The following is a 21,890-nucleotide window of genomic DNA, read 5'->3' as shown; positions in this document are numbered from 1 at the left end:
CCCATTGCTGGATTCTCTATTCTGTTCCATTGATTTATGTGTCTGTTTTTGTGCCAGTACCACACTGTCTTGATGACCACAGCTTTGTAGTACAACCTGAAATCTGGCATTGTGATGCCCCCAGCTATGGTTTTCTTTTTTAATATTCCCCTGGCTATTCAGGGTCTTTTCTGATTCCATACAAATCTTAAGATGATTTGTTCCAACTCTCTTCGTCAAGATAAGAAGCTTTTGCACAGCAAAAGATACAGTCAACAAAACTAAAAGACAACCTGCAGAATGGGAGAAGATATTTGCAAATGACATATCAGATAAAGGGCTAGTATCCAAGATCTATAAAGAACTTATTAAACTCAACAGCAAAGAAACAAACAATTCAATCATAAAATGGGCAAAAGACATGAACAGAAATCTCAGAGGAAGACATAGACATGGCCAACAAGCACATGAGAAAATGCTCTGCATCACTGGCCATCAGGGAAATACAAATCCAAACCACAATGAGATACCACCTCACACCAGTGAGAATGGGGAAAATTAACAAGGCAGGAAACCACAAATGTTGGAGAGGATGTGGAGAAAGGGGAACCGTCCTGCACTGTTGGTGGGAATGTGAACTGGTGCAGCCACTCTGGAAAACTGTGTGGAGGTTCCTCAAAGAGTTAAAAATAGATCTGCCCTACGACCCAGCAATTGCACTGCTGGAGATTTACCCCCAAAGATCAAGATGCAATGAAATGCTAGGACACCTGCACCCCGATGTTTCTAGCAGCAATGTCCACAATAGCCAAACTGTGGAAGGAGCCTCGGTGTCCATCGGAAAATGAATGGATAAAGAAGATGTGGTTTATGTATACAATGGAATATTACTCAGCCATTAGAAACGACAAATACCCACCATTTGCTTCGATGTGGATGGAACTGGAGGGTATTATGCTAAGTGAAATAAGTCAATCGGAGAAGGACAAACATATGGTCTCATTCATTTGGGGAATATAAAAAATAGTGAAAGGGACTAAAGGGGAAAGGAGAAAAAATGTGTGGGAAATATCAGAAAGGGAGACAGAACATGAGAGACTCATAATTCTGGGAAACAAACTGGGGGGCTGGAAGGAGAGGTGGGCAGAGGGTGGGGGTGACAGGCCCTGAGGGGGGCACTTGATGGGACAGGCACTGGGTGTTATTCTATATGTTGGCAAATTGAACACCAATAAAAAATAAATTTATATAAAAAATTAAAATAAATAAAATAAAATTAGACATAAAAGATTCTCAATAAATATTTGTGAAATAAATAAACATCACAAACAGCATCATTTAAGGCCTTAGCATTGGAACACTAAATGTAACCTGACCGCTATCCACCTAGAGCATCTGATGTAGTGAGATGGCTACAATGACTCACTTATTCACCATCTCATCTTCATTTATTTGTCACCTAGCACCTGAAAGTCACAGAGAGGGTACAATGATGCATCTGACACTAATCCTATTAGTAAAATTGATCAAATCCCTTGTTCTGATCACCTATTCACTTTATCAGTGAAGAAGAGAATGGAAGAACATATGACACTCAACACTGGACAGATGACATTGGCAGCAGCTTATTAAATCACATTTATTTCCAGTCCTTGTGAGGTGGACGCTGCAAGCCACACACAGAGCCATGTGGGGTTTGCACCCAGAAACAGAGTAAACTGGCAGGGGCTGTGGAAGACCAACTCTGTAGTATCAAGAGGGTGGGAGTGATCCCAGCTTTCCATGGGGGTATCATTGGCTTGTTTGAATAATTCCACCATCTTGTAAAACCAACTAGGTTGAGGACCATGTTGGGTGGAGCTGGTGTGGCCGATGGAGGAACTAGCCAGGTGTGGAGCCTTTCCCACTGGGCAGAGGACATAGCTGGAAAGAGAAGAGGAAGTCACTGCTAGGCTTTTAGGGCCCTGTGAGGGTGGGAAATGTCAAGGCAGCACTTGAAATTTAGGTCTTATACTACATCTCTTGGCCGCAGATCCTCCTTTGTAAAATCAGGTGATGGGAAACAAATGATCTCAAGGTTCCTGTCAGTTTTAATTTTCTTTAATTCTCATTACGTGAAGCCACTCAAATGAGAGGTCACACTTGGAGGCACTTGCTGTCCTGATTTGTCTGTGAAAGATCAGTCTATTTTTGTTCATGTTAGAGAAATCTCACTGAATTCAGGCTAATCTCCTAGGGCCCTCTGAAAATTTTAATGTGAAGCTGAAGCATTTCATTTCCAGCAAGTGGGAAGGGGAGTACATTACAACATTTAGCACAGAAGTCAATTTTGGAATTAACAGGAAGAGCTTTTAGAGAGTCCAGGAAATAAATGATATTTATAAGCCTAAAATCAACTCTTCTTTTAAATAATATTAACCTTTTTAAAGTAAAGTCTGAGCGAGAGTTAAGAAATGTTTATATTTTCTTCCAGAGGGAAAAATTCATTATCCCAGACAGTAGGGGATTTGTGGCTCTCATTAGATTCCACAAATTTAAGACTGCAGGAGAAGAGTCAAAAACATCTTGCCTGCTTAATTTTGATCAAAAGGAGAAAGGAAAAAAAAAAGTGTTTGTCTTTGACTCTCAAACCCAAATTTGCAGAACTTAATAAAAATTGTAAGTTTGATTTCACATGCCTCTGTTTTAAAACAAAATTATCCTCATCACAGGAAAAGAATTTAAGTTGACATTTTCAAGAGTCTTAGTAATAAAAACTTATATCTAAGTTCATAAAGAACATTTTGGTTAAGATAGAGTAACCTGTTCTCTCTAATAGTCATAATAGTAACCATTCTCTGCTCAGGGAGCATGTGTTCTCCAACATTTAAGAAAGAATTGAAGAAAGTAAGAATAATAATGAAAAAAGTGTACTGCCGCCTGTGGTCTTTAAGCTAGGATGCTCTCCCACTTAGCCACCTGTCTCATGCCCAGTGACCTATTTCTTATTCTGGCAAGACGCTGTTATTATCAATACATTAATATGAAATCAAATAAAAATAAAAAATTAGAATTCTGTAGCTTGGGCATGTGTACTCCAAAGAATGTTTCAAATTTATATTTAAATTTATCTGGATTAAAGCTCCCAGACCAGCAATATCTTGTGCTGAAAATACTGTCCTGTAACAAAATACAGTTTAATAGGACATTCTTTATAATACCAAAGAGTTAAACTGAATGAAGAGAGCAGTGGTAGCTTGCAATGTCTAACTTAGGGCGTCATGAAGAATTCTAATAGAAAAATGTAAAAAATGAATCACCTAAAGGAAGGGTCATGTATTACAGTCATTTCTAGGCTGTTCTCTTATTGAGTATAATAAAAGCTGATCCCTCTATCATTTTAAGGACCATTATATATTAAATTTTTATGGCGACTGGCTTACTTGGCTAGGACACTGCCATTTTCTTTCTTTGCAAAAAGACATATTTTCCACAACATAAGTCACCTTATGCTCTGTGCACTGTGAGAAGAGGACAGAAAGGGAGATGAAGTAGAAAGATGTGCGCATTTTCTTTAATGTTTGAAATAACATGAAACAGACCAGGAAAATCAAATATGAGTAGCACTGTTCAAAATTTTCAAGTATAACTGCTCTAATGTATTAAACCAAGAGTGCCTGATAATCAAAAGGTATTTGTGAGACTAAAATGTACAACACAGACAAGCCCAACTGGAAAAATCTAGTACAGAAGATGACAACAGCATATTTTTAATATGCTCCATAGGATCAAAGATACATTATAAAATAATACAGAATCTGCAGGGAAGCGCCAGAGTGAGTGTATGTAATTGATCTCATAAAGAGATAGTTTTTTCAAGCCCAATCACTGCAGTTTTTAAAAGTCTATTTTGGTTGCTGACAAGATCCTATGGCTTCTACGGCTATACAGATGCAGCAATAACAATAAGTTCAAACATTCATTGAGTACTTAGTATTTAGGCATTGATATTTGCTTGCATTATCTCACACAATCCTTGTAGCATGCACATAAGATGAATACTATTATTATCTTGCTCTTTAAACAGGAGAAAAGTAAGGCACAGAGACTTCACTAACATCATGGCTAATAAGTGGTAGAGGATGTAAATCCAGGCAGTCTGCCTCCAGACATGCATCCTTAACCACCATATATTATTAATTAAATTACATGATGATTATAAGGTAAATTTGAATATTAGGTGATAGGTCATGTGCCCAATGAGAAGATCATAAAAAATATTTTTTTATCAATTTGAATATATACACATTTGGGAATGCAGATACAATTATCGACATATTGTATCGATATGATACAATTATCATATATACATAAATCATATACATATCACACATATATAAAATCATGTTAGGTAAAGTAGCATATTCATTAGAAATAGTGCCTTTTTTTTATATTTATGTTACATAACACAGCAATACAGCCTAGTGGTTTAGCACAGGGATTCTGGAGCCAGAATGGGTTCAAATATGAGGTCTAGTATTTCCTGCCTTATGATGTTTGACAAGTTATTTAACCTCTTTGTTATATTTAATTATATGTCAAATGTATAGTACCTACCTTCTCAGGCTGTTAGGAAACGTAATTGAGTAGAAAGGTGTGAAGCTTTTAGAGCAGTGCCAGACACATAGTAAGTATATACCCATGTTAGCTCTTAGTTTTTTTCCCCCCGAATGCTTCACTTGCAGCTTTGGCATGAGGGGTCCTGTCATACCGTAGCCCAGCCCTCTGACACTGTATTTTACAGTATCTCCCCTTCTAAGTTGTTTGAGATACAGAACTCCCAGTACTGCCACTGAAATTCTTATTCCAAACCACAATATTCATTCACCTCATATTAGAAATGTTTTATTTGCTTCTTAAGAGATTGTCTGATCTCTACAATAAAAATACAGCATTGCTTTTAAAATTAACTTTAAAAGCCTTTTTTTAAAAAAACATGAGGCATTTGCAATATTCAAGTCAAAAATCCCAAGAATAATTGCTAAATTAAATTTCTTTGCCTTTAAAAAACCCATTTTGTCTAAAAGCATCCAGTATTTTTCCAGGCAAATCTGACTTCCCAAGACAATAATTTATTGCTCAAAGTAAAATAATTGAAATAACAAAGGCAGAATTTGATGAGGAAATTCTTTTCAAAGGCATAAAGGAGAATTTGGAGGAAATATAATTGTCATGTTTGGGAAACAGAATGATATCATTAATATTCAGAGTTAGTGAAAACAGATCTTGGGCACTTATGTTGGTTTTTACCATAATTATCAGGTTTCATTGTGGAACTTGACATGATAAGTATAGCTGTCAAATCCCCGCCTCATTTGGTGCTTGTGGATATGGTTGAAGGTAGGGGAAACTATCTATGTTCACACTAGAATTTTCTGGCAAAATTCCCTGTGACATATTACTATAAAACAGACGAGAAACAAGGCAACTCTAAAATCTAAGCACCATTTCACTGCCTCCTAAAAAAACGAAATTTTCCACTTTGTCAAGTACGTAAAAGTGTTAGTTTGTATTCTAGTACGATTGTCAAACTAATTAGAAGATATCACTCAATTAGAATGTTCTTTCTTTTTGGGGGGGAGGGACACAAGTTTAGTACTGAGAGATTAAGTCTCAGGGACAACTAGGACAACAAGCCCACTTCATGATCCATCAACTCTTGACCTGGTTAAGCCTTTCTACTAGTGAAGACAACTCAGTGACCTTAACAGAGGTCAGCGCATTTACAGAGTACTGCAGTTTCCTGTAATATAACTTTCTGGAGACTATCCCCTGGGGGGATGCTACATCAAAAGAAAAAAAAAATTTTTTTCTAAAAAGAGAGGTCTACAAAATAGACTGGTATTCTCTAAGGAGTTTCTACAGGATTCTTTGGTTTATACTTCAAAGTCCAACAGCTTGGAAGATTTAATCATATAGCTTAATTTGTTTGCTTGTCTTATGGAGTAAGGGGCTGGCAAGGCTACATAGGAAGAGACAGGTAGGGCAACATGACTACGCTATTGCAGAGGGGTAGGTGACCAGGCTTACAAAATCCCAGATGCGGAAAATGTTATAGACAAGATATATTAACCAGAGAGAGTGGAAAACTAAGCCCCCAGTGGCAACCCATTCCAGACTGTCTCACTCTAGGGAGCTTTTCCCCCTTCCTTTCCATTCTCACCTTCACTTAATAAACTTTCACTTCACCTTATCCTTTTGTGTCCATGAGATTCATTCCGCAACTCCATGAGACAAGAACCTGTGACCCTGCAACATTATCAATTGGGGCAAGGGTTAGAGAAGAAGGAAAACCAGTAAATACAGTAATTGTTTGCCCAGATAGAGTATTTCAATAACAGCTACATCTAACAATTCATTCCTAAGCAGGTAATATTTTATGTTTATATTCTTATATTTTGTTTAAATTTGAGACTGATATCTCTTTTGGACAGGAAGAAATGGAAACATGAGAAGAAACAAGAGACTAGAATTTTCTTTCAACCATAAGATCACGAAGTAGATGAATTAATAGATTATTACACATTGGCAATAACTAGAAGCCCAGCTTCATAGATAGTATAGCTTAGAGAGTATAACCATATAATTTATCAATGAAACTGGGACATTTTTGATAGAGAAAAAGGGACGATATAAATAATTACGCTGGGAAAAAAAGCATAAAATGGGACAATATGGCTGTCTCCAGCAAATCTGGCTACATTATCATTCTTCCGAGTTGTGCAGATGGTATCTACATCCATAAGTTCTAAAATGGTTTATGAAAGTTGGTAAATTAAATAATTTGATGAGCTATTTCAGAAATTTTCTGGTGAAATTAGCTGCCCATTCATCTCAGGAGTATAGTCCTTGGTTTTTCAGTTTGTAATTTTCTTATTACTATTCTTGTTTGGAGGGGAGTGTGGAGTTGTTTTGTTTGATTGGTTTAATTTGTTTCATTATAGTGTGTATGTTGAAAAAAAAAACAACCTTTTAACCAGTGAAATTTTATTATTCTTTTGGAAACTGCTCCCAGAGCAATGGCCTGGTTTCTTTTGTAAAGACCATAGGATTCGAGGGCAGCATATAATGCAAGGGCTGATGGTATAAATTTTAATACTATAGGCTCTGAAGACAGTTCTGCTCATTGGTTAATACCATGGCATTTGGAATTAGGATTCCTGAACTTTCTGAAAGTGATTTAACACTCTGTGATTTATCACAGAAGCCAGAGCAATCAAAAGGAAAGAATCTACTTATAACACTCTTCAGTTCATAACCTTCAGTAGTTCTCCTTTGTCTTTTAGAACCAACACCAGAATCTCACAAGACACTCTTATTTCCTGGTCCTTGCCTATAGCTCCAGCCTCAACTACATGGCTCTTCTTGAGGCCTCTCTAACTATCCTGGCTTCATTTAAACCAGTGATTTAAAAAAAAAATAAAAAAAAAATAAACCAGTGATTTCCAAACTCTGATTTTATCCAAGAGGCATTTTTAGTTGTCACAAGGTGGCAGCGGGGATGGGAGATGTGCTACTGGCATCTAGGTGGTAGAGGTCAGGAGCATTCTTCAAGGTCAGGGATGTTCTTCAAGCATCCTACAGTGCACAAGGCAGCATCCTCCACGCACCTCCCCGGAGAATCATTTAGATCAAAATGTTAATAGTGCAAAGGTTGAAGTACTCTTATTTACACCTTTTCTGACACCATGTTTTCCCTGTTCCTAGGCTTTACACACTATTCTCACTGCCTGCGATACTCATGCTCTTCCTCTCCCCTCTTTTCCCTTTTCTTTAAGACTTCATTTATTTATCCATGGGAGACACACACACACACACACACACAGAGAGAGAGAGAGAGAGAGAGAGAGAGAGAGAGAGAGAGAGGCAGAGACACAGGCAGAGGGAGAAGCAGGCTCCATGCAGGGAGCCCGACGTGGGACTCGATCCCGGGTCTCCAGGATCACACCCTGGGCTGAAGGCGGCGCTAAACCGCTGAGCCACCCGGGCTGTCCTTCTTCTTCTTCTTCTTCTTCTTATTTTTTAATATTTTATTGTTATTCATGAGAGAGCCAGAGGGAGAGGCAGAGGAAGAAGCAGGGTCCCTGCAAGGAGCCTGATGCGGGACTCGATCCCAGGACCCGGAGTCACAACCTGAGCCAAACGTAGATGCTCAGCCAGGAGCCCCCCAGGCGCCTCTCCTTTTTCTTTAGCAACTCCCATTCACCCTTTTGATCAACACCTTCTCACCGTGGCTTTCCCGATTTTCCGCCGCAGATGAGTACTACACTCCCTCAAAGAATTACTTGCACGTGAGAGCATCAGTAACAGTTTCACACGTATGTCCAGGTGCTTGATACCCCGCCCCCGACCCCCCCAAGGAATCCCAGGTGACCGGCACCGTACAGCTTGTGTGCATCCCAGTATCCCCGACAGCGGGCACAGCCAGGTGAGCTGTCCTGCAACTAAAGGCGACTAAAGGAACATTTAACAGGCCTCACTTACAAAAGGAGAATAATAGAGTACTCGTCTCGTTAGGTTATAAGGACTAAAAAACAGGCATACACTCCGTAACACTGTGTCTGAATCCCGGTAAATCCGGAGGGCCCGACGCTCTGCAGTTTGCGGACAGGGACGGACCCCTGCGGCCCGGCATCGGCGCTCGCACACCCTCCCCCGGGACGACCGGCGACCGCCCGCTTCTCCCTCCTCCAGAGTAACTAGCAATTGCTGCGCCTGCGCCTTTCTGCCTCTCCGGCTGCCCAGACTACCGGAAGTATTTTCCTTCTTCTCATTGGCCCGCCACTGGACGCATTCGTCGATACCGCGCATGCTCTATAGCGGGTTTCCCCCGCCCCCGCCCCCCCGCCGGGTCCCGCGCGGGGTCCAACCCAGAAGGGGCGCAAATCTGCCAACGCGCCTGCGCGAGCGGCGTGCCCCGGAAGCAGTTCTTTGGCCCTGTGACACGTAGCAACGGAGTCAATTCAGAGTCTGAACTGGTGTTGGGGGGTTTCGGGGGGTCGCAGGAGCTGCTGCCGCCGCTGCCGCGTTTGGTGAGTGTGCCGGGCTTGTGGCCCGCTGTTCGGGTTCTCTTCAGTCCTGCGGCGCGGCTTGTTGCGGCCCTGCGGCGCCGCGTTCCGATCCTCTCGCCCAGACCCTCGCTCCCTTTCAGGCCCTTGCTTTGAAGTGGCCCCTGGACCTCGGGCTCGGCCTTCCAGGGGTCGGCCCCTTCCCGGCAGGCCCAGGCCTTAGCCTGCAGGGAGACAGCCGCCCTGTCGGCGGCAGAGCCTGCCCTGAGCTGAGGAGTCGTCTGTGTGGTTGGTATTCGAGATCTCCGCGGAACCGGGGCCCCCACGCCCCTTCCCCTAACCCGGGGCACAGCAGCGCCGTCAGGTGGGCGGGGCTTCCCGGCCCTGTTTTTAGACGTTTCCTGTGCAGCTGCCCACCCGGACCCGTCCTCCAAATGCTCTTCCCCCAAACTCCAGAAGAGATCATTTACTGCCTTCTGAGGCTTTTTGCTTCCTTCGTTCGTGTCGAGACGAATTCGGTAGGACCTTCCTTGGGTTTGAAGAGTATTTGCCATTTTTCTTCTCTCTTTCAGATCCTTTGCGATGGCAGGCTTTGAGAACTTAAACACGGATTTCTACCAGACCAGTTACAGCATCGATGACCAGTCACAACAGTCCTATGATTACGGAGGAAGTGGAGGACCCTATAGCAAGTAACTTGTCAGCTTTGACCGTAGTCCCCGGCTGAAGCGAATGCCTGTATCCTCAGTGTTTGGTTCTTCCTAAAACCGAGCGTGTCACCGTGTCCCTTGTCAGGAATGTGATTTTTCATAATTTTCCTTCCTCTGGAAAGATCTGTGACACCGGTTTGGGTTTGAAAGGATTGCCCTGTTTAATTTGGTGTCTTCTGCAAAACCTTCCAGCGTGCTGTGACCGTGAAAGTGGATTGTTAAAGAACTGTTTCCTAGTGATAGTATTTCTACATCATTTAAGATACAGATAAGGGCTTCGAGGACCTAGGAGATACATAGGCTGTTTAGTCCACAGAGCCAGTTGAAAATTTAAAATCTTGCAACAGTTAGCTCAAGAAGTTAAATCAGTCCAAATTTCAGACCTTATCAGTGTTAATTCAGAGGGCTTAATGACACTATTTAGCAGTGTAAGCTCTCTTATGAATCATCAGGTGATTTTTTTTATATATATATATAACAGGTGATAGTGATAGTCATCTTTATTACTGCTCATAGCAAAACCTATGGTCAGTACACACGAGTCACCAGTTGCAGGTTGAAGAGGGGGCCTCGAAACCTTTCAGCCCTGAACTGTTAAAGAACAAAATTAAACAACAAGAAAAAAACCTACTTTTTTTTTTTTTTTTTTTTTAATGGTCCCTGGTGTTAGTGGCAGAAATACATTAGCGGAGCTTTTCCACCGATTTCCTCTAGAATGTTGTATTCTTAGTTTCTTAGGATCTTAAAGATAACCTCATCAGTCATTTCCTACAGCAGGGTGGCTTAACCTTTCTTAGGTGGTCCAGAATCCCTTCAAGAATCTTACAGAAAAGATGGACCTGTTTCTGAGATGTAACTCCACACACTCAGATGCCCACATAAATATGCATGTTACTGCACACAGTTGGTGTCATATGATATTCATTTATGAACCATGAATTAAAAACCTCCTGAAGGGTATCCCAGGATGAAGACAAGGGAAGGTTGTGTATTGAATCAATCTGAGAGAAACGTGTAGTAGTAGAACATGTTTGATTTAATAAATCTGAATGACAGTGCCAAGAGATTTAAAAAACAAAGCAAAAATCAAATTCAGCCCTCACTCAGTATGGCCTGTCTTAGATAAGCTGTCACCTGTTGACCTCTTGAATCTGCTAAATTTGATATATTGTAAGGCTTTTCCCCCCTAAAAGTCTAACACCTTGAACGGTGGGAGTGAGCATGTGAGAAATACTATCTGTGAATGAGTTTTTTTTTCCTTCTGCTAAATTCTGTTATATGCCATTGGGGATTTATCTTTTTTGATCAATTAATTGGGCAGGATTGGAAAAATCGTGTTGAGAAATTTCCATTTACTTAAAAATGTTTTTGTTTTTGTTTGTTTGTTTGAATCTTTGTATGAGAGGAAAATGAAAGATTGGCTTGAGTGCAGCCAAAGCGCTTTGGAAAACCTGGCTCTGTATGTAGGCCTGTTTATACTAAATGATGTTTGGATTCTGCAAAACTATGACATATAGATCACAACCTCCTAGGTTTATTGATCTCTGCCTTTCTTTCCTGTCCTGTTCATGTGTGCATCATGTGGGCATCACTTAAACTGTGACTTGTATTTTCATCTCAGGTATCATCATCTCATCTCCAGAGGGAGGTTGTTTAGATATTCTTTTGCTAACTATTCTCACATTTCCATTGCAACCAGATCATGTGCCAGTAACCACTGCTTCAGTATAATGAATTTTTTATCCCAGGTGCTTTTATACCCATTATTGCCAATTAACAAATATGAGTTTATAGGTGAAGCCTAGTGTAGGAATGTAGGAAGCCTAATGTATTAGCAGTAATAACTGGGTTTTTTAATTTATTTATTTATTTATTTATTTATTTATTTATATTGTTTTTTATTTTGATAAATTTATTTTTTATTGGTGTTCAATTTGCCAACATGTAGAATAACACCCAGTGCTCATCCCATCAAGTGCCCCCCTCAGTGCCCATCACCCAGTCACCCCCATCCCCCGCCCACCTCCCCTTCCACCACCCTAGTTCGTTTCCCAGAGTTAGGAGTCTCTCACTGGGTTTCATTTATAAGTGTCATTTTCATATTCATGTAATAACAACAACAAAAAGTAAAAGGCCCTTTCACCTTAATCTGTTGAGTTTTATGATTGCCACATTGGTTGGGTCCCACATTGTATGCTAGATATAAAATACCAACTACTATTTTTAAAGGTTTTAAAGCTAGTATTTTTTCTTCTTTGACTTAACTGATAAGTATCTATATGGAGTACAATGTTGATTTACTCTCTAAAGATCATGTCTACCATGTTGTGTTCTAGTTTAAAACCAGCAGGCAAGCCAGGAATTTTCCTGACCAGGTCCTTCTGGAAAAGGAAAATAGTAAAATTCCACGGTGTAGTCTTTCTCACCTTGGATCTTAAAGAAGGAATGATGGTACCACTTTTGAAGCTGTCATTTGCTTGTAGTAATTCTCTTCCTTACATGAAATATATGAGTCTCTATTAGCAGTTTTAAAGTATGGACCACAGACCCCAGAGGATCCTTGAGATCCTTTTCAGAGAGCCTTTTAAGGTTAAAACTAATAATAACAATACTAAAACACTATTTACCTTTTTAGGTGTGTTAACATTTTTACTGATACTGTAAAAACAATGATTGGTAAAACCGCTAGTACCTGAATGTGATGACAAGGGCATCAGAGTGTTTTAGTAATCATTGTATTCTTCATCACCACACACTTGCTGGGGTGTGGAGGGAACCAGTTTCATTTAAGGCTGCCCTTGATGAAGCAGTAAAAATCATGATGTTATTAAATCCTGACCCTTCAGTACACATGTATTAAAAATATTCTGTGTGACAAAATGGGAAACAGTCATAAAGCACCTCCGGTTCATACTGAAGCACAGTTATCTTGAGGAAAAGCCGCTGTGCAATTTCAGTTGCAGGTTGTATCAACTGCTTTTTTTATTGGAAATAACATCCCAGCAAACTGTGGTTATGTAGATTTGATAACTGGGCAGATATTTTCTCAAAGATGAAATAATAGAGATAATAATTGAATAATGCTTAACTTCAAGAAAGAAAACTGACAGTATGTGTAATTAATGGTTAAAGTTTTCAGGTAAAAATGAGGATTTGGGAAAATTATCCATTACTGTGAACTTGTCAGCTTTCTAGTAATTAACCATTTTTCTGATGAAATCATTGGTAGATATTAACAAATGTGATTTTCCTCTATTTATACTTCATATATATGTTTTTATATTAAGTATGTCAATATTTGGGAGAGCTATATCACTAATATTTTCTAAATTAGCAGTGAATGTTACAAAATCATACATGAGTAAGGGAAGAATCCATTCAAAGTGCAAGACACATCAGTGTATTTTAATATAACAGTATAAAAAGTTTATTAGTGTTAACAATTTTATTTATTCATTCATTCATTCATTCATTCATGAGACACACAGAGAGAGAGAGGCAGAGACATAGGCAGAGAGAGAAGGAGGCTCCATAAAGGGAGCCCAATGTGGGACTCGATCCCGGGTCTCCAGGATCATGCCCTGGGCTGAAGGCAGCGCTAAACCGCTGAGCCACCCGGGCTGCCCTGTTAACAATTTTCTACGTTGTTGGGTTTTTTTTTTTTTTAAGATTTTATTTACTTATTCATGAGATACACACACAGAGAGAGAAGCAGAGACACAGGCAGAGGGAGAAGCAGGCTCCATGCATGGAGTCCAATGTGGGACTCGATCCTGGGACACCAGGATCACGCCCTGGGCTGAAGGCAGGTGCTAAACCACTGAGCCAGCCAGGGATCCCAATATATACCTACGTGTTCTAGATAACACTTTATTTTATTTTATATTTTAAGATTTTATTTATTTATTCATGAGAGACCCATACAGAAAGAAAGAGAGGCAGAGACACAGGCAGAGGGAGAAGCAGGCTCCATGCAGGGATCCTGATATGGGACTCGATCCCAGGACCCCAGGATAACGTCCAGGGCTGAAGGCAGGCGCTAAACCGCTGAGCCACCCAGGGATCCCCATATATAACACTTTAGAATGAATTATAATAAATAGTAAATGTACAACCCTTTTAAAGGTGCAGAAGTTTTTAATATTGAAGTTTTTAATATGAAAATTAAGTCTTCTACTTACCCCTACTTTCAGGTTCTTTTACTTATATGATTATATTATATTAACTATGTTACATTATATCTAAACTTGTGTAATCGTGCATATTATATGTAATATATGTACCTGTAAATAAAATACACATATGCAAATATATACATACAGATATATTCCAAAAAGTACAATCACAGTGGGTACATATGGTATATACTATTCTGAACATTGGGTGTTTTTTCGTTTCTGCCCATTAAGTATTTTTTTTTATTTTCATTCTTTATTACACATAAAAGTACCTCATTCCTTTTAACAGTTGCCTAGTAACCTTTGCCCCCCCCATTACAATATATTTACTGGTAACTGTTTGTGTTGTTTTTCGTGTTTTGCTATTAAATAGTGTTTCATCGAATTCTGTATTACTGTATAGCCAGAAAAATAAATAGCATTTTTTACAGCTTGGATTGAAATAGAGTGATAACTGAGTCTTGAGAATCTCATTGGGTTCTCCAGAGGGCTGTGTGTAGTTGAACTTTTGCCATTACTTGGATTTGCTTTTAATCAAGGTATCAGTTATTTTAAAAATTAGATTTAAGATCTCCAAATAATATTCATGGCAGTCATTAGATTTTATACTTGTCAAAAGGAACTATAAAAGTTTTAAGGGTAATTAAACTAAAGGATCTTTAAGGCTTTAAAAAATTTCTTTTCAAAATAATTATTTTATTCTTTATTTCTTTCTATGTAATGAGATTAGTTCCGTTGATAAGCCATATTTTTTTTTCCTAGAACATGGTAAAACAAGTTTTTAAAGACACTACTTCAGTAACCTTCAGGTCCCTGTTGTTTTCATCATTAAAATAGCCTTGGTAAAGTCTCTTTTTCTACAGTGCAGGATTTACTATAGCACATATCAAATGAGACAGTAGATGTACATCTGCTTTGAAAACTTAACAGTGCTATTCAAATGCAAGATGTACTAATAATGTTTTGTTGTATTCAGAAAACTTTCACAGGAAGAGGCTTGAATTTTTCTACTCTGTATTTGAAGTTGGTGGTTATTTTTAAAGAGATTTATCCACTTGCAAAATATAACATAGTACAGAAAGTAAAGAAGAATGATTACATTCAATGGAGATCCAAACCACAATGGAAAATTACATAGCATGTAGGACAAAGTATGTCATGTTACATTTTCATTCATAGTTTTAGGCATCAGTTGTATTTCACAGCTGTCTTCATATTACATATACTTATTGAAGGGGAAGAATAGATCAGATTCTTTAGTTTTCATTTGTTGACCGCCTAATGTTTAAAAGTTTCATAGTTGGTAAAATGCTTAAGCTCCATGTGAGTGTTGGCATCATTAGCAAGATTCTCTAAAAAATACAACTTACCATTAGATAATCAAATTGATCTTAGTTATTAGATTTTATTTCAACACTATTTATGAAAACTAGTAAAGTAGCTATTCTAGGAATTGCAGGACTTTGATTCTCTAGCTCTCAGAGATTGCCACTGTTGACGTAATTCTGAGAAATGTAACTTTGGTTTATAGACAGTATGCTGGCTATGACTACTCGCAGCAAGGCCGATTTGTCCCTCCAGAGATGATGCAGCCACAACAGCCATACACCGGGCAGATTTTTCAGCCAACTCAGGCATACACTCCAACAACACCTCAGCCATTCTATGGAAACAATTTTGAAGATGAGCCACCCTTATTAGAAGGTAGGATTGGTTGCAGTAGTTCGTAGTATTCTGTGATGTCTAGCTAGTCAGTGAAAACATATCTCAGTTTGGAGAAGTTGTCCCTTCCTTTAAAAGAATAATTTTATAGAAAAAAAAAGCCACATATGAAACCACATTGAGCTATAGGGGACCAGATTTTTAATAGATCTTCATAAAGTGACAATTATGTGAGCATTGACTTATTTCCCATTACTGATTAAATTCTGTCAGTAGAAGAAATAAAAGGAAATACCGTAGTAGTGATTGTTTTACATGGGAGAAACTGGCAAAACTAGTAACATCACTGAAAAGTATGGTGATTTTCAAATTGTATTCTAAAACCCATAAAGCAGTAGTTCCATACATTTTAGGTCGAGGTTGGATACCTTATGAAAGTCTAATGAGAGCTATGAATACCCTTCTTAGAAAAATGTACACCTGTGCATAGAAACATAGTTTCATATACAATTTCATAGCATCTCCAAGTATTTCTGAAGTTCCAAGTAAAGAACCCCTAACTGATAACATTGTCCATATATTCTTTGTTATGCACGCATAGCTGCGAATGTCTTGTTTTGTCATATCCACACACTTTTGCAGCATCAAACCAAAAATAGGATATTTGCAATCGATGAAAACTGGTATTGAGTAATCACCAAAATGCCTGATATTGCTAGATTCTCTTTTGATGCTGAATGTTTCATTTTGTCTCCTGTTGTAGCATAGATTCTGGTAAACTCAAGGTGTGTCACAAATCCTAATTGACTGTCTTACTTTCTTTCCTTTAGAATTAGGTATCAATTTTGACCACATCTGGCAAAAAACACTAACAGTGTTACATCCGTTAAAAGTAGCAGATGGCAGCATCATGAATGAGACTGATTTGGCAGGACCAATGGTTTTTTGCCTTGCCTTTGGAGCCACGTTGTTACTGGTAAGATTTTAGTTTGAGCTCTCAGTGTGGATTAAAGAAAATCTTTCATTGTTCCATCAGGAGCCATTTTTGAGACTGTTGATATATCAAATCTTTCATGTGTTTTGAATGGTATTGAGTTGCTGGAATATATACCCATTCATCACTTCTCCATTGACAACAAATGTCATATATTTAGAAATAATTTTTTTGTTCCGAGAAAAGTTTCAATTATTAGGGGAAAAAAAACACAAATAACGTGTGGCTTCAGTCCCTCATCAAAATTCCGTCTTACTTTTTAGAAATTGACAACATTCTTTAGCCTATTGCTCTTTTATTTATTTATGTATATTAATAATAGCTTTTTCTTATTTTTTAATCTGTAGACCTTGGATGATGTTTTGTTATGGTGGTGCTTGTTGTTAGTTTCGTATATATTATTTTAACTTTTAATGAATTGGAGTGTTAAAAGACAAGTTTCCCTGCAAATGTTAAAGTATATTGAAAATGAATAGTTGTAAAGATAATTTGTTAATATTTGTTGTATTTTATCTTATGTCTCTGAATTAAGAGAGATAAATGATGTAATGGATAGAAGATGGGATTTTTAGTCAGAAAAGCTGGGCATCAGTTCAGTGCTCCTGCTCTGTTCTGGAGTAAAATGTTTCATCCTTCAGCTCCCTCTGATAATCCTATGTTTCCCACCTCACAAGATTGTTTACAGATTAACCAAGAGGTTATATGAGAACCCAGAAAAATTTTAAAGTGCTGTACATATATGAGGTTTTGTTATTACTACATTAATGAATTCATTAAACTCAGCTGAACCTTTTAAATCTTCTACATTCTCACATATTTGCAAATAAATACTGAGTCTAACAAAAATGAGAAGAATTTTTCCATGTAACATAATCTTTGAAGACATTCTCATGATTGAGTTTTATATGTCCAAAATCTGATAAACAAGGACATTTTTGAAATCTTCTCTGTGGACTGATTTTCATCATAGTATGACCTGAATACATTGTTTGCTCATATATCTTGATTTTAAGAGTACTCTTACAGGGGCACCTGGGTGGCTCAGTGGTTGAGTATCTGCCTTTGGCTCAGGTCGTGGTCCTGGCGTCCTGGGATTGAGTCCCGCATTGGAGGGAGTCTGCTTCTCCCTCGCCTTATGTCTCTGCCTCTCTCTGTGTGTCTCTGATGAATAAATAAAATTTAAAAAAAAAAAGAGTACTCTTAGAGCAGTGTAACTAATTTATACTGTCTTAGTTCTGTTTGGTAAAGAACATAATTCTTTTTGTTTGTCAAAAGACTATAAATCCACCAACAATTTGGAAAAATAATGAAAGAAAATACATCTTCCATTATATTTCTCTTACTTGTTAGTAGTCAGTTTTCTTTTCTTCTCCCCTCCCCATAGAACCATGGTGTCCTGCTTATCCTGGCTTCCTTTCTGTTAGCTCCTTTAACAGCCATATAAAGTGAATGATGAAATTGTTTCTACTGTTACAAAGATTGCAACTACATCTGCCAATGAGAATAAATTGCTTCAGGGCAATTTTGGTGGTATTAGGTGCTTTCAAGTAATATTAGATATCGTCCAAACATTCTGCAGGGTTTTCCATCTTGTCTCTGTAGTTTATTTGCTTAATATCAGCTAGATTTTTTTTTTTTTTTTTTTTTTTTTTAGAAATCTACTACTTAAAGGTAATTGTACCATGATTTTGTATCTTTATTTGCTGAATTGCTCAAATACTAACTGGAAAATGAAAAAACCAAGTATCTGGGTATTGGAAAGTGGATATTTTAGATATCTTGAGGAAGATGTAAATCTGTATTTTACTACTCTGCATAAAGAATAGATGCCTCTATAGATTTTGATGTTTGCAAATTAGATATTTTCTTACATGTACCATTTTAGGTGAACTAAGACCAAAAAGAATTTTTTCCCTTTAACCTGTAATCTTTTCTTTACCCATAGGCTGGCAAAATCCAGTTTGGCTATGTATATGGGATCAGTGCAATTGGATGTCTAGGAATGTTTTGTTTACTAAATTTAATGAGTATGACAGGTGTTTCATTTGGGTGTGTGGCAAGTGTCCTTGGATATTGTCTTCTTCCCATGATCCTACTTTCCAGCTTTGCAGTGATATTTTCTTTGCAGTAAGTACTGATCATTATTTTGGGGATTGATTGACCAGTTCTCTGTAATAGGATTTATCTCACCATCAGTTTAAGATAAATCACTGATTCAGCAAACATGAGATACAGTGCCTGTTATGAATAAGGACTGTACTATATGCTTTTCAGTGGTGAACAGTGGAACTGAGAATAAATTTGAAAACTTTTTATACCATCTCTGCTTTTATCTGTGATAAAGAATTTCACTAGTTCTGTGTTTACTTACCATTGTCAGTAAACAAACAGAACAGTGGTGATTGTTAACTAAAATATTGGGTGAAAAGATCAAATTGTTAAAATTACTCTTACCAACTCTGATATTTTTTACACTGTATCTGATTTCTTAAAGATGTTAGGCATATGCTAAATGAAAGTAATAAACACACAGTCTGTTTGGCAGCTTATTAACTGAAAACAAAACATTCTTGTTATGGGAAGAGGCTGTTACATGTTCTCAGATGTACTTGTAAGCAGCTTTAAGTGTGTAATTGTTAAGTAATACTTTAGGTAAAGTTAAAAAGAAAGATATAAATTCCTGCTGATAAATTCTCTTCTCATGGCCGGTATACAGATCCTCTCAACAGTTTAGGCTCCTCCTTGTGGCTAGTGCCAGGCACAACCAATGATGGGCCTTTGTTACACTTAGATAAAGTTAAAAGAGAGGTTTAGGGGAAGAGCATGTATCAGCTATTCGATGGTAGAGATTTTGATGGCTTCACAATGTTCCTGCTTTGCGTAAAAATGCTTCAGATTTGCAGTGTAAACTCATTCTTTTCATTTGTTGAGATTGGTACATATATATTTGAATTTTACAGAAGACATTTTCTACCAAAACAGTATTTTCTAACCAGGGCAGTTTTGCTCTTAAGGGTACATTAGGCAGTGTCTGGAGATCATTTTGATTGTCGCATCTGTGGGCCATGCACATGTGCTGCTGGTACCTTATGGCTAAAGGCCAGAGATTCTGCTGAACAACCTAGCAATGCACAGAACAGTCCTTCACAACAAAAGTGCATCCATCCCAGATATCAGTAATGTTAAAGTGAGAAACCTAGCTCCTATGCTAACAGGAGCAAAATGTAATTATAAATGAGCTTTTTATCACATCATTGAATGTGGATGTGAATTATTCAGCATCATTGAATTCACTATGAGGTACGTTATTTTAACATTTGAAAAAATCGATCATTTCTATAGATGTGTACAATGTGGATTTAAAATGCTTTTCTTTAGAATTGGTTATTGTTGTATTTTTACATAACTAATCTCATCTACTGCCTTTCCCCCCTTCCCCCTCTTTTTCCTTGTTGGTTACAGAGGAATGGTAGGAATCATTCTCACTGCTGGAATCATTGGATGGTGTAGTTTTTCTGCTTCCAAAATTTTTATTTCTGCATTAGCCATGGAAGGACAGCAACTTCTAGTAGCATATCCTTGTGCTTTGTTATATGGAGTCTTTGCCCTAATTTCTGTTTTTTGAACTGAATTTATCTGGCATGTGGACATCATTGGGCCAAAAAGGACTTTGAACTCTTAAATTGGACCAGCAAACTGCTACAGTGCAACTCTCATGCAGACCTAATATTTGATTATTGGAGCAATGGAAGTAAACATGTATCTTGTTCATTTTTATAGAACTTTTGAATACTATGTTGGATTTATCTGCAGTATGACTAGCTTTAAGTGTTTGTGCTTATACAAATAAGTGCTATTTCTCTCCTGTTCCTGCAGCCTTTAAAAAACAAATTTTTTTCCTTGCAAATTATATTAAGATGTTTTTAATAGATTTTTATCAACTGTGGGAAACTAACCACAGAGCTAATACTCTTTCTTAGAAACAACCCATAGTTAAGAAGACACAAGACTTACTGCAGAAATATTTTTCCAAGGGATTAAGAGAGAAAAATTGCCTATATTCTTGAGTTAGATGCACTTGAAGCAAAAAAAGTGATCCCAAAGTAGAGTTTTATGAGTTTGCGCTTCAAAAATTTAACATTCCTTTAAATTATCTTAGGGAGTTTTTGCTAAGATTCAATGAGAGAAGCCCATAGTCTACTTTATTGTAGATAGGAAATGTGCACACCTGTTGAGATTAGCATTAACTAACTAAACCATAGTGACCCAGACTGGCCACATTAATGTTCATAGTTGGGATTCCATATTTCCTAGGAAAAAGAAAATCACTAACCTTTTTTTGAGAAAAATATTTAAAATGTCACAATTCAGTACTGCAGTTATCAATGTAAAATGCATTTGATGCTTAGTAATTAAAATTTTCCCGATTTTATCTGCTGTTGAGTTGACTTTGCTGTTTTCGGTATTGCATTTTCTTTAACAAGGTTTTGGTTTTAACTTGTATTCCTAATTTATCCTAAGCTTTAGGAACAGAAATCATTTAGTATGAAATCAGAAAAAAGGTCTTAAGTGGAAGGCAATTTACTTTGAGTTACAACATTATTTCCTTGTATTAAACTTATTTGGCTAATATCATGCTATCTTGCCAGAGAATCTCTAGGAAAATGCTGCATCTTGTATTTTGATCATTGGGTTTTTCTGAAAAAACAACTCTGATTTTGGATGAGTCCAGTTATAGTTATGAGAAAGGTGCCCTGGGAGGAGGAAAATGTTGCCTTCTTTAGAAAAGGGGACTTTACACATTTCTTATAAGATCATAATTTCTAATCTCTGGAATCATGTAAATTTGCTTTTCTTCATTAATACTTAATCTTCTGGAGGAATATTCTCACTAGCAGTTCATTTCTGGCTGGGTTTTCAACCTCACCAAAGTGTTTTAGAATATTTTTTATTGTAATCTATGGATAGTATCTTTTTTGCCTTTTTCATTTCATTTTGTAAATACACAGTAACCCTGTTAAGGCAGATGTAATGAGTGCCTTCTGTTAATACCCAGTTTTTCCTAACAAATAGGGTAGATGATTCTTTGCGAAATAAATTTTCCCACTGTTACTTAGTCCTAGACCATTAATCTTAAGCCATATTTATTTTTTGTCTCTCCCACTCCAAACATAAAAATTAATTTAAATCAATGTTGAGAGATTTTTATTGTTACTTGTCTTATTTAACTCCAAAGTCATTAGATACAAAACCATCTCATACATAACAGTTATTCTGTCAAAATAGTTATATAGTGGAGTTGCATTTAATGCAAGAGGTT

The 21,890-nt window shown here is 37.6% G+C and overlaps 1 protein-coding gene and 1 long non-coding RNA gene across 3 annotated transcripts; one reads left to right on the top strand and one right to left on the bottom strand.

The window, feature by feature from the left end:
• Positions 1-1,600: 1,600 nt before the first annotated feature.
• On the bottom strand, positions 1,601-8,764 carry LOC112659020 (uncharacterized). The gene is made up of 3 exons (XR_003136115.3): positions 8,503-8,764; positions 6,182-6,267; positions 1,601-1,902 (listed from the first exon to the last, which is right to left on the bottom strand). It is a non-coding gene; the product is annotated as an uncharacterized LOC112659020 (long non-coding RNA).
• Positions 8,765-8,891: 127 nt separating this feature from the next.
• On the top strand, positions 8,892-21,002 carry YIPF5 (Yip1 domain family member 5). 2 transcript variants are annotated; one of them, XM_025445148.3, is made up of 6 exons: positions 8,892-9,050; positions 9,599-9,718; positions 15,446-15,618; positions 16,407-16,552; positions 18,516-18,697; positions 20,033-21,002. In XM_025445148.3, the coding sequence occupies exons 2-6, from the start codon at positions 9,609-9,611 to the stop codon at positions 20,193-20,195; spliced, it is 774 nt and encodes a 257-aa protein (XP_025300933.1). In that variant the 5' UTR covers positions 8,892-9,050; positions 9,599-9,608; the 3' UTR covers positions 20,196-21,002. The 2 variants fall into 2 exon arrangements, with proteins under 2 accessions (XP_025300933.1, XP_025300934.1); XM_025445149.3 differs by lacking the exons at positions 8,892-9,050; positions 9,599-9,718 and adding an exon at positions 9,528-9,544.
• The last annotated feature ends 888 nt before the right edge of the window (positions 21,003-21,890 follow it).

This window comes from Canis lupus, chromosome 2, assembly GCF_003254725.2.
Source record: "Canis lupus dingo isolate Sandy chromosome 2, ASM325472v2, whole genome shotgun sequence".
Taxonomy (NCBI): Eukaryota; Metazoa; Chordata; class Mammalia; order Carnivora; family Canidae; genus Canis; species Canis lupus.
The sequence above is the reverse complement of the archived record's forward strand: the minus strand, read 5'-3'. Positions and strand labels throughout refer to the sequence as shown.

What these genes read in the sequence shown, in the direction of transcription:
- YIPF5 (XM_025445148.3), top strand. Translation starts at nt 9,609, where the DNA reads ATGGCAGGCTTTGAGAACTTAAACACGGATTTCTACCAGACCAGTTAC. An exon ending in TGAGCCACCCTTATTAGAAG is followed by an intron (nt 15,619 to 16,406) that starts GTAGGATTGGTT and finishes TCTTTCCTTTAG; the next exon opens with AATTAGGTATCAATTTTGAC. An exon ending in TTGGAGCCACGTTGTTACTG is followed by an intron (nt 16,553 to 18,515) that starts GTAAGATTTTAG and finishes CTTTACCCATAG; the next exon opens with GCTGGCAAAATCCAGTTTGG.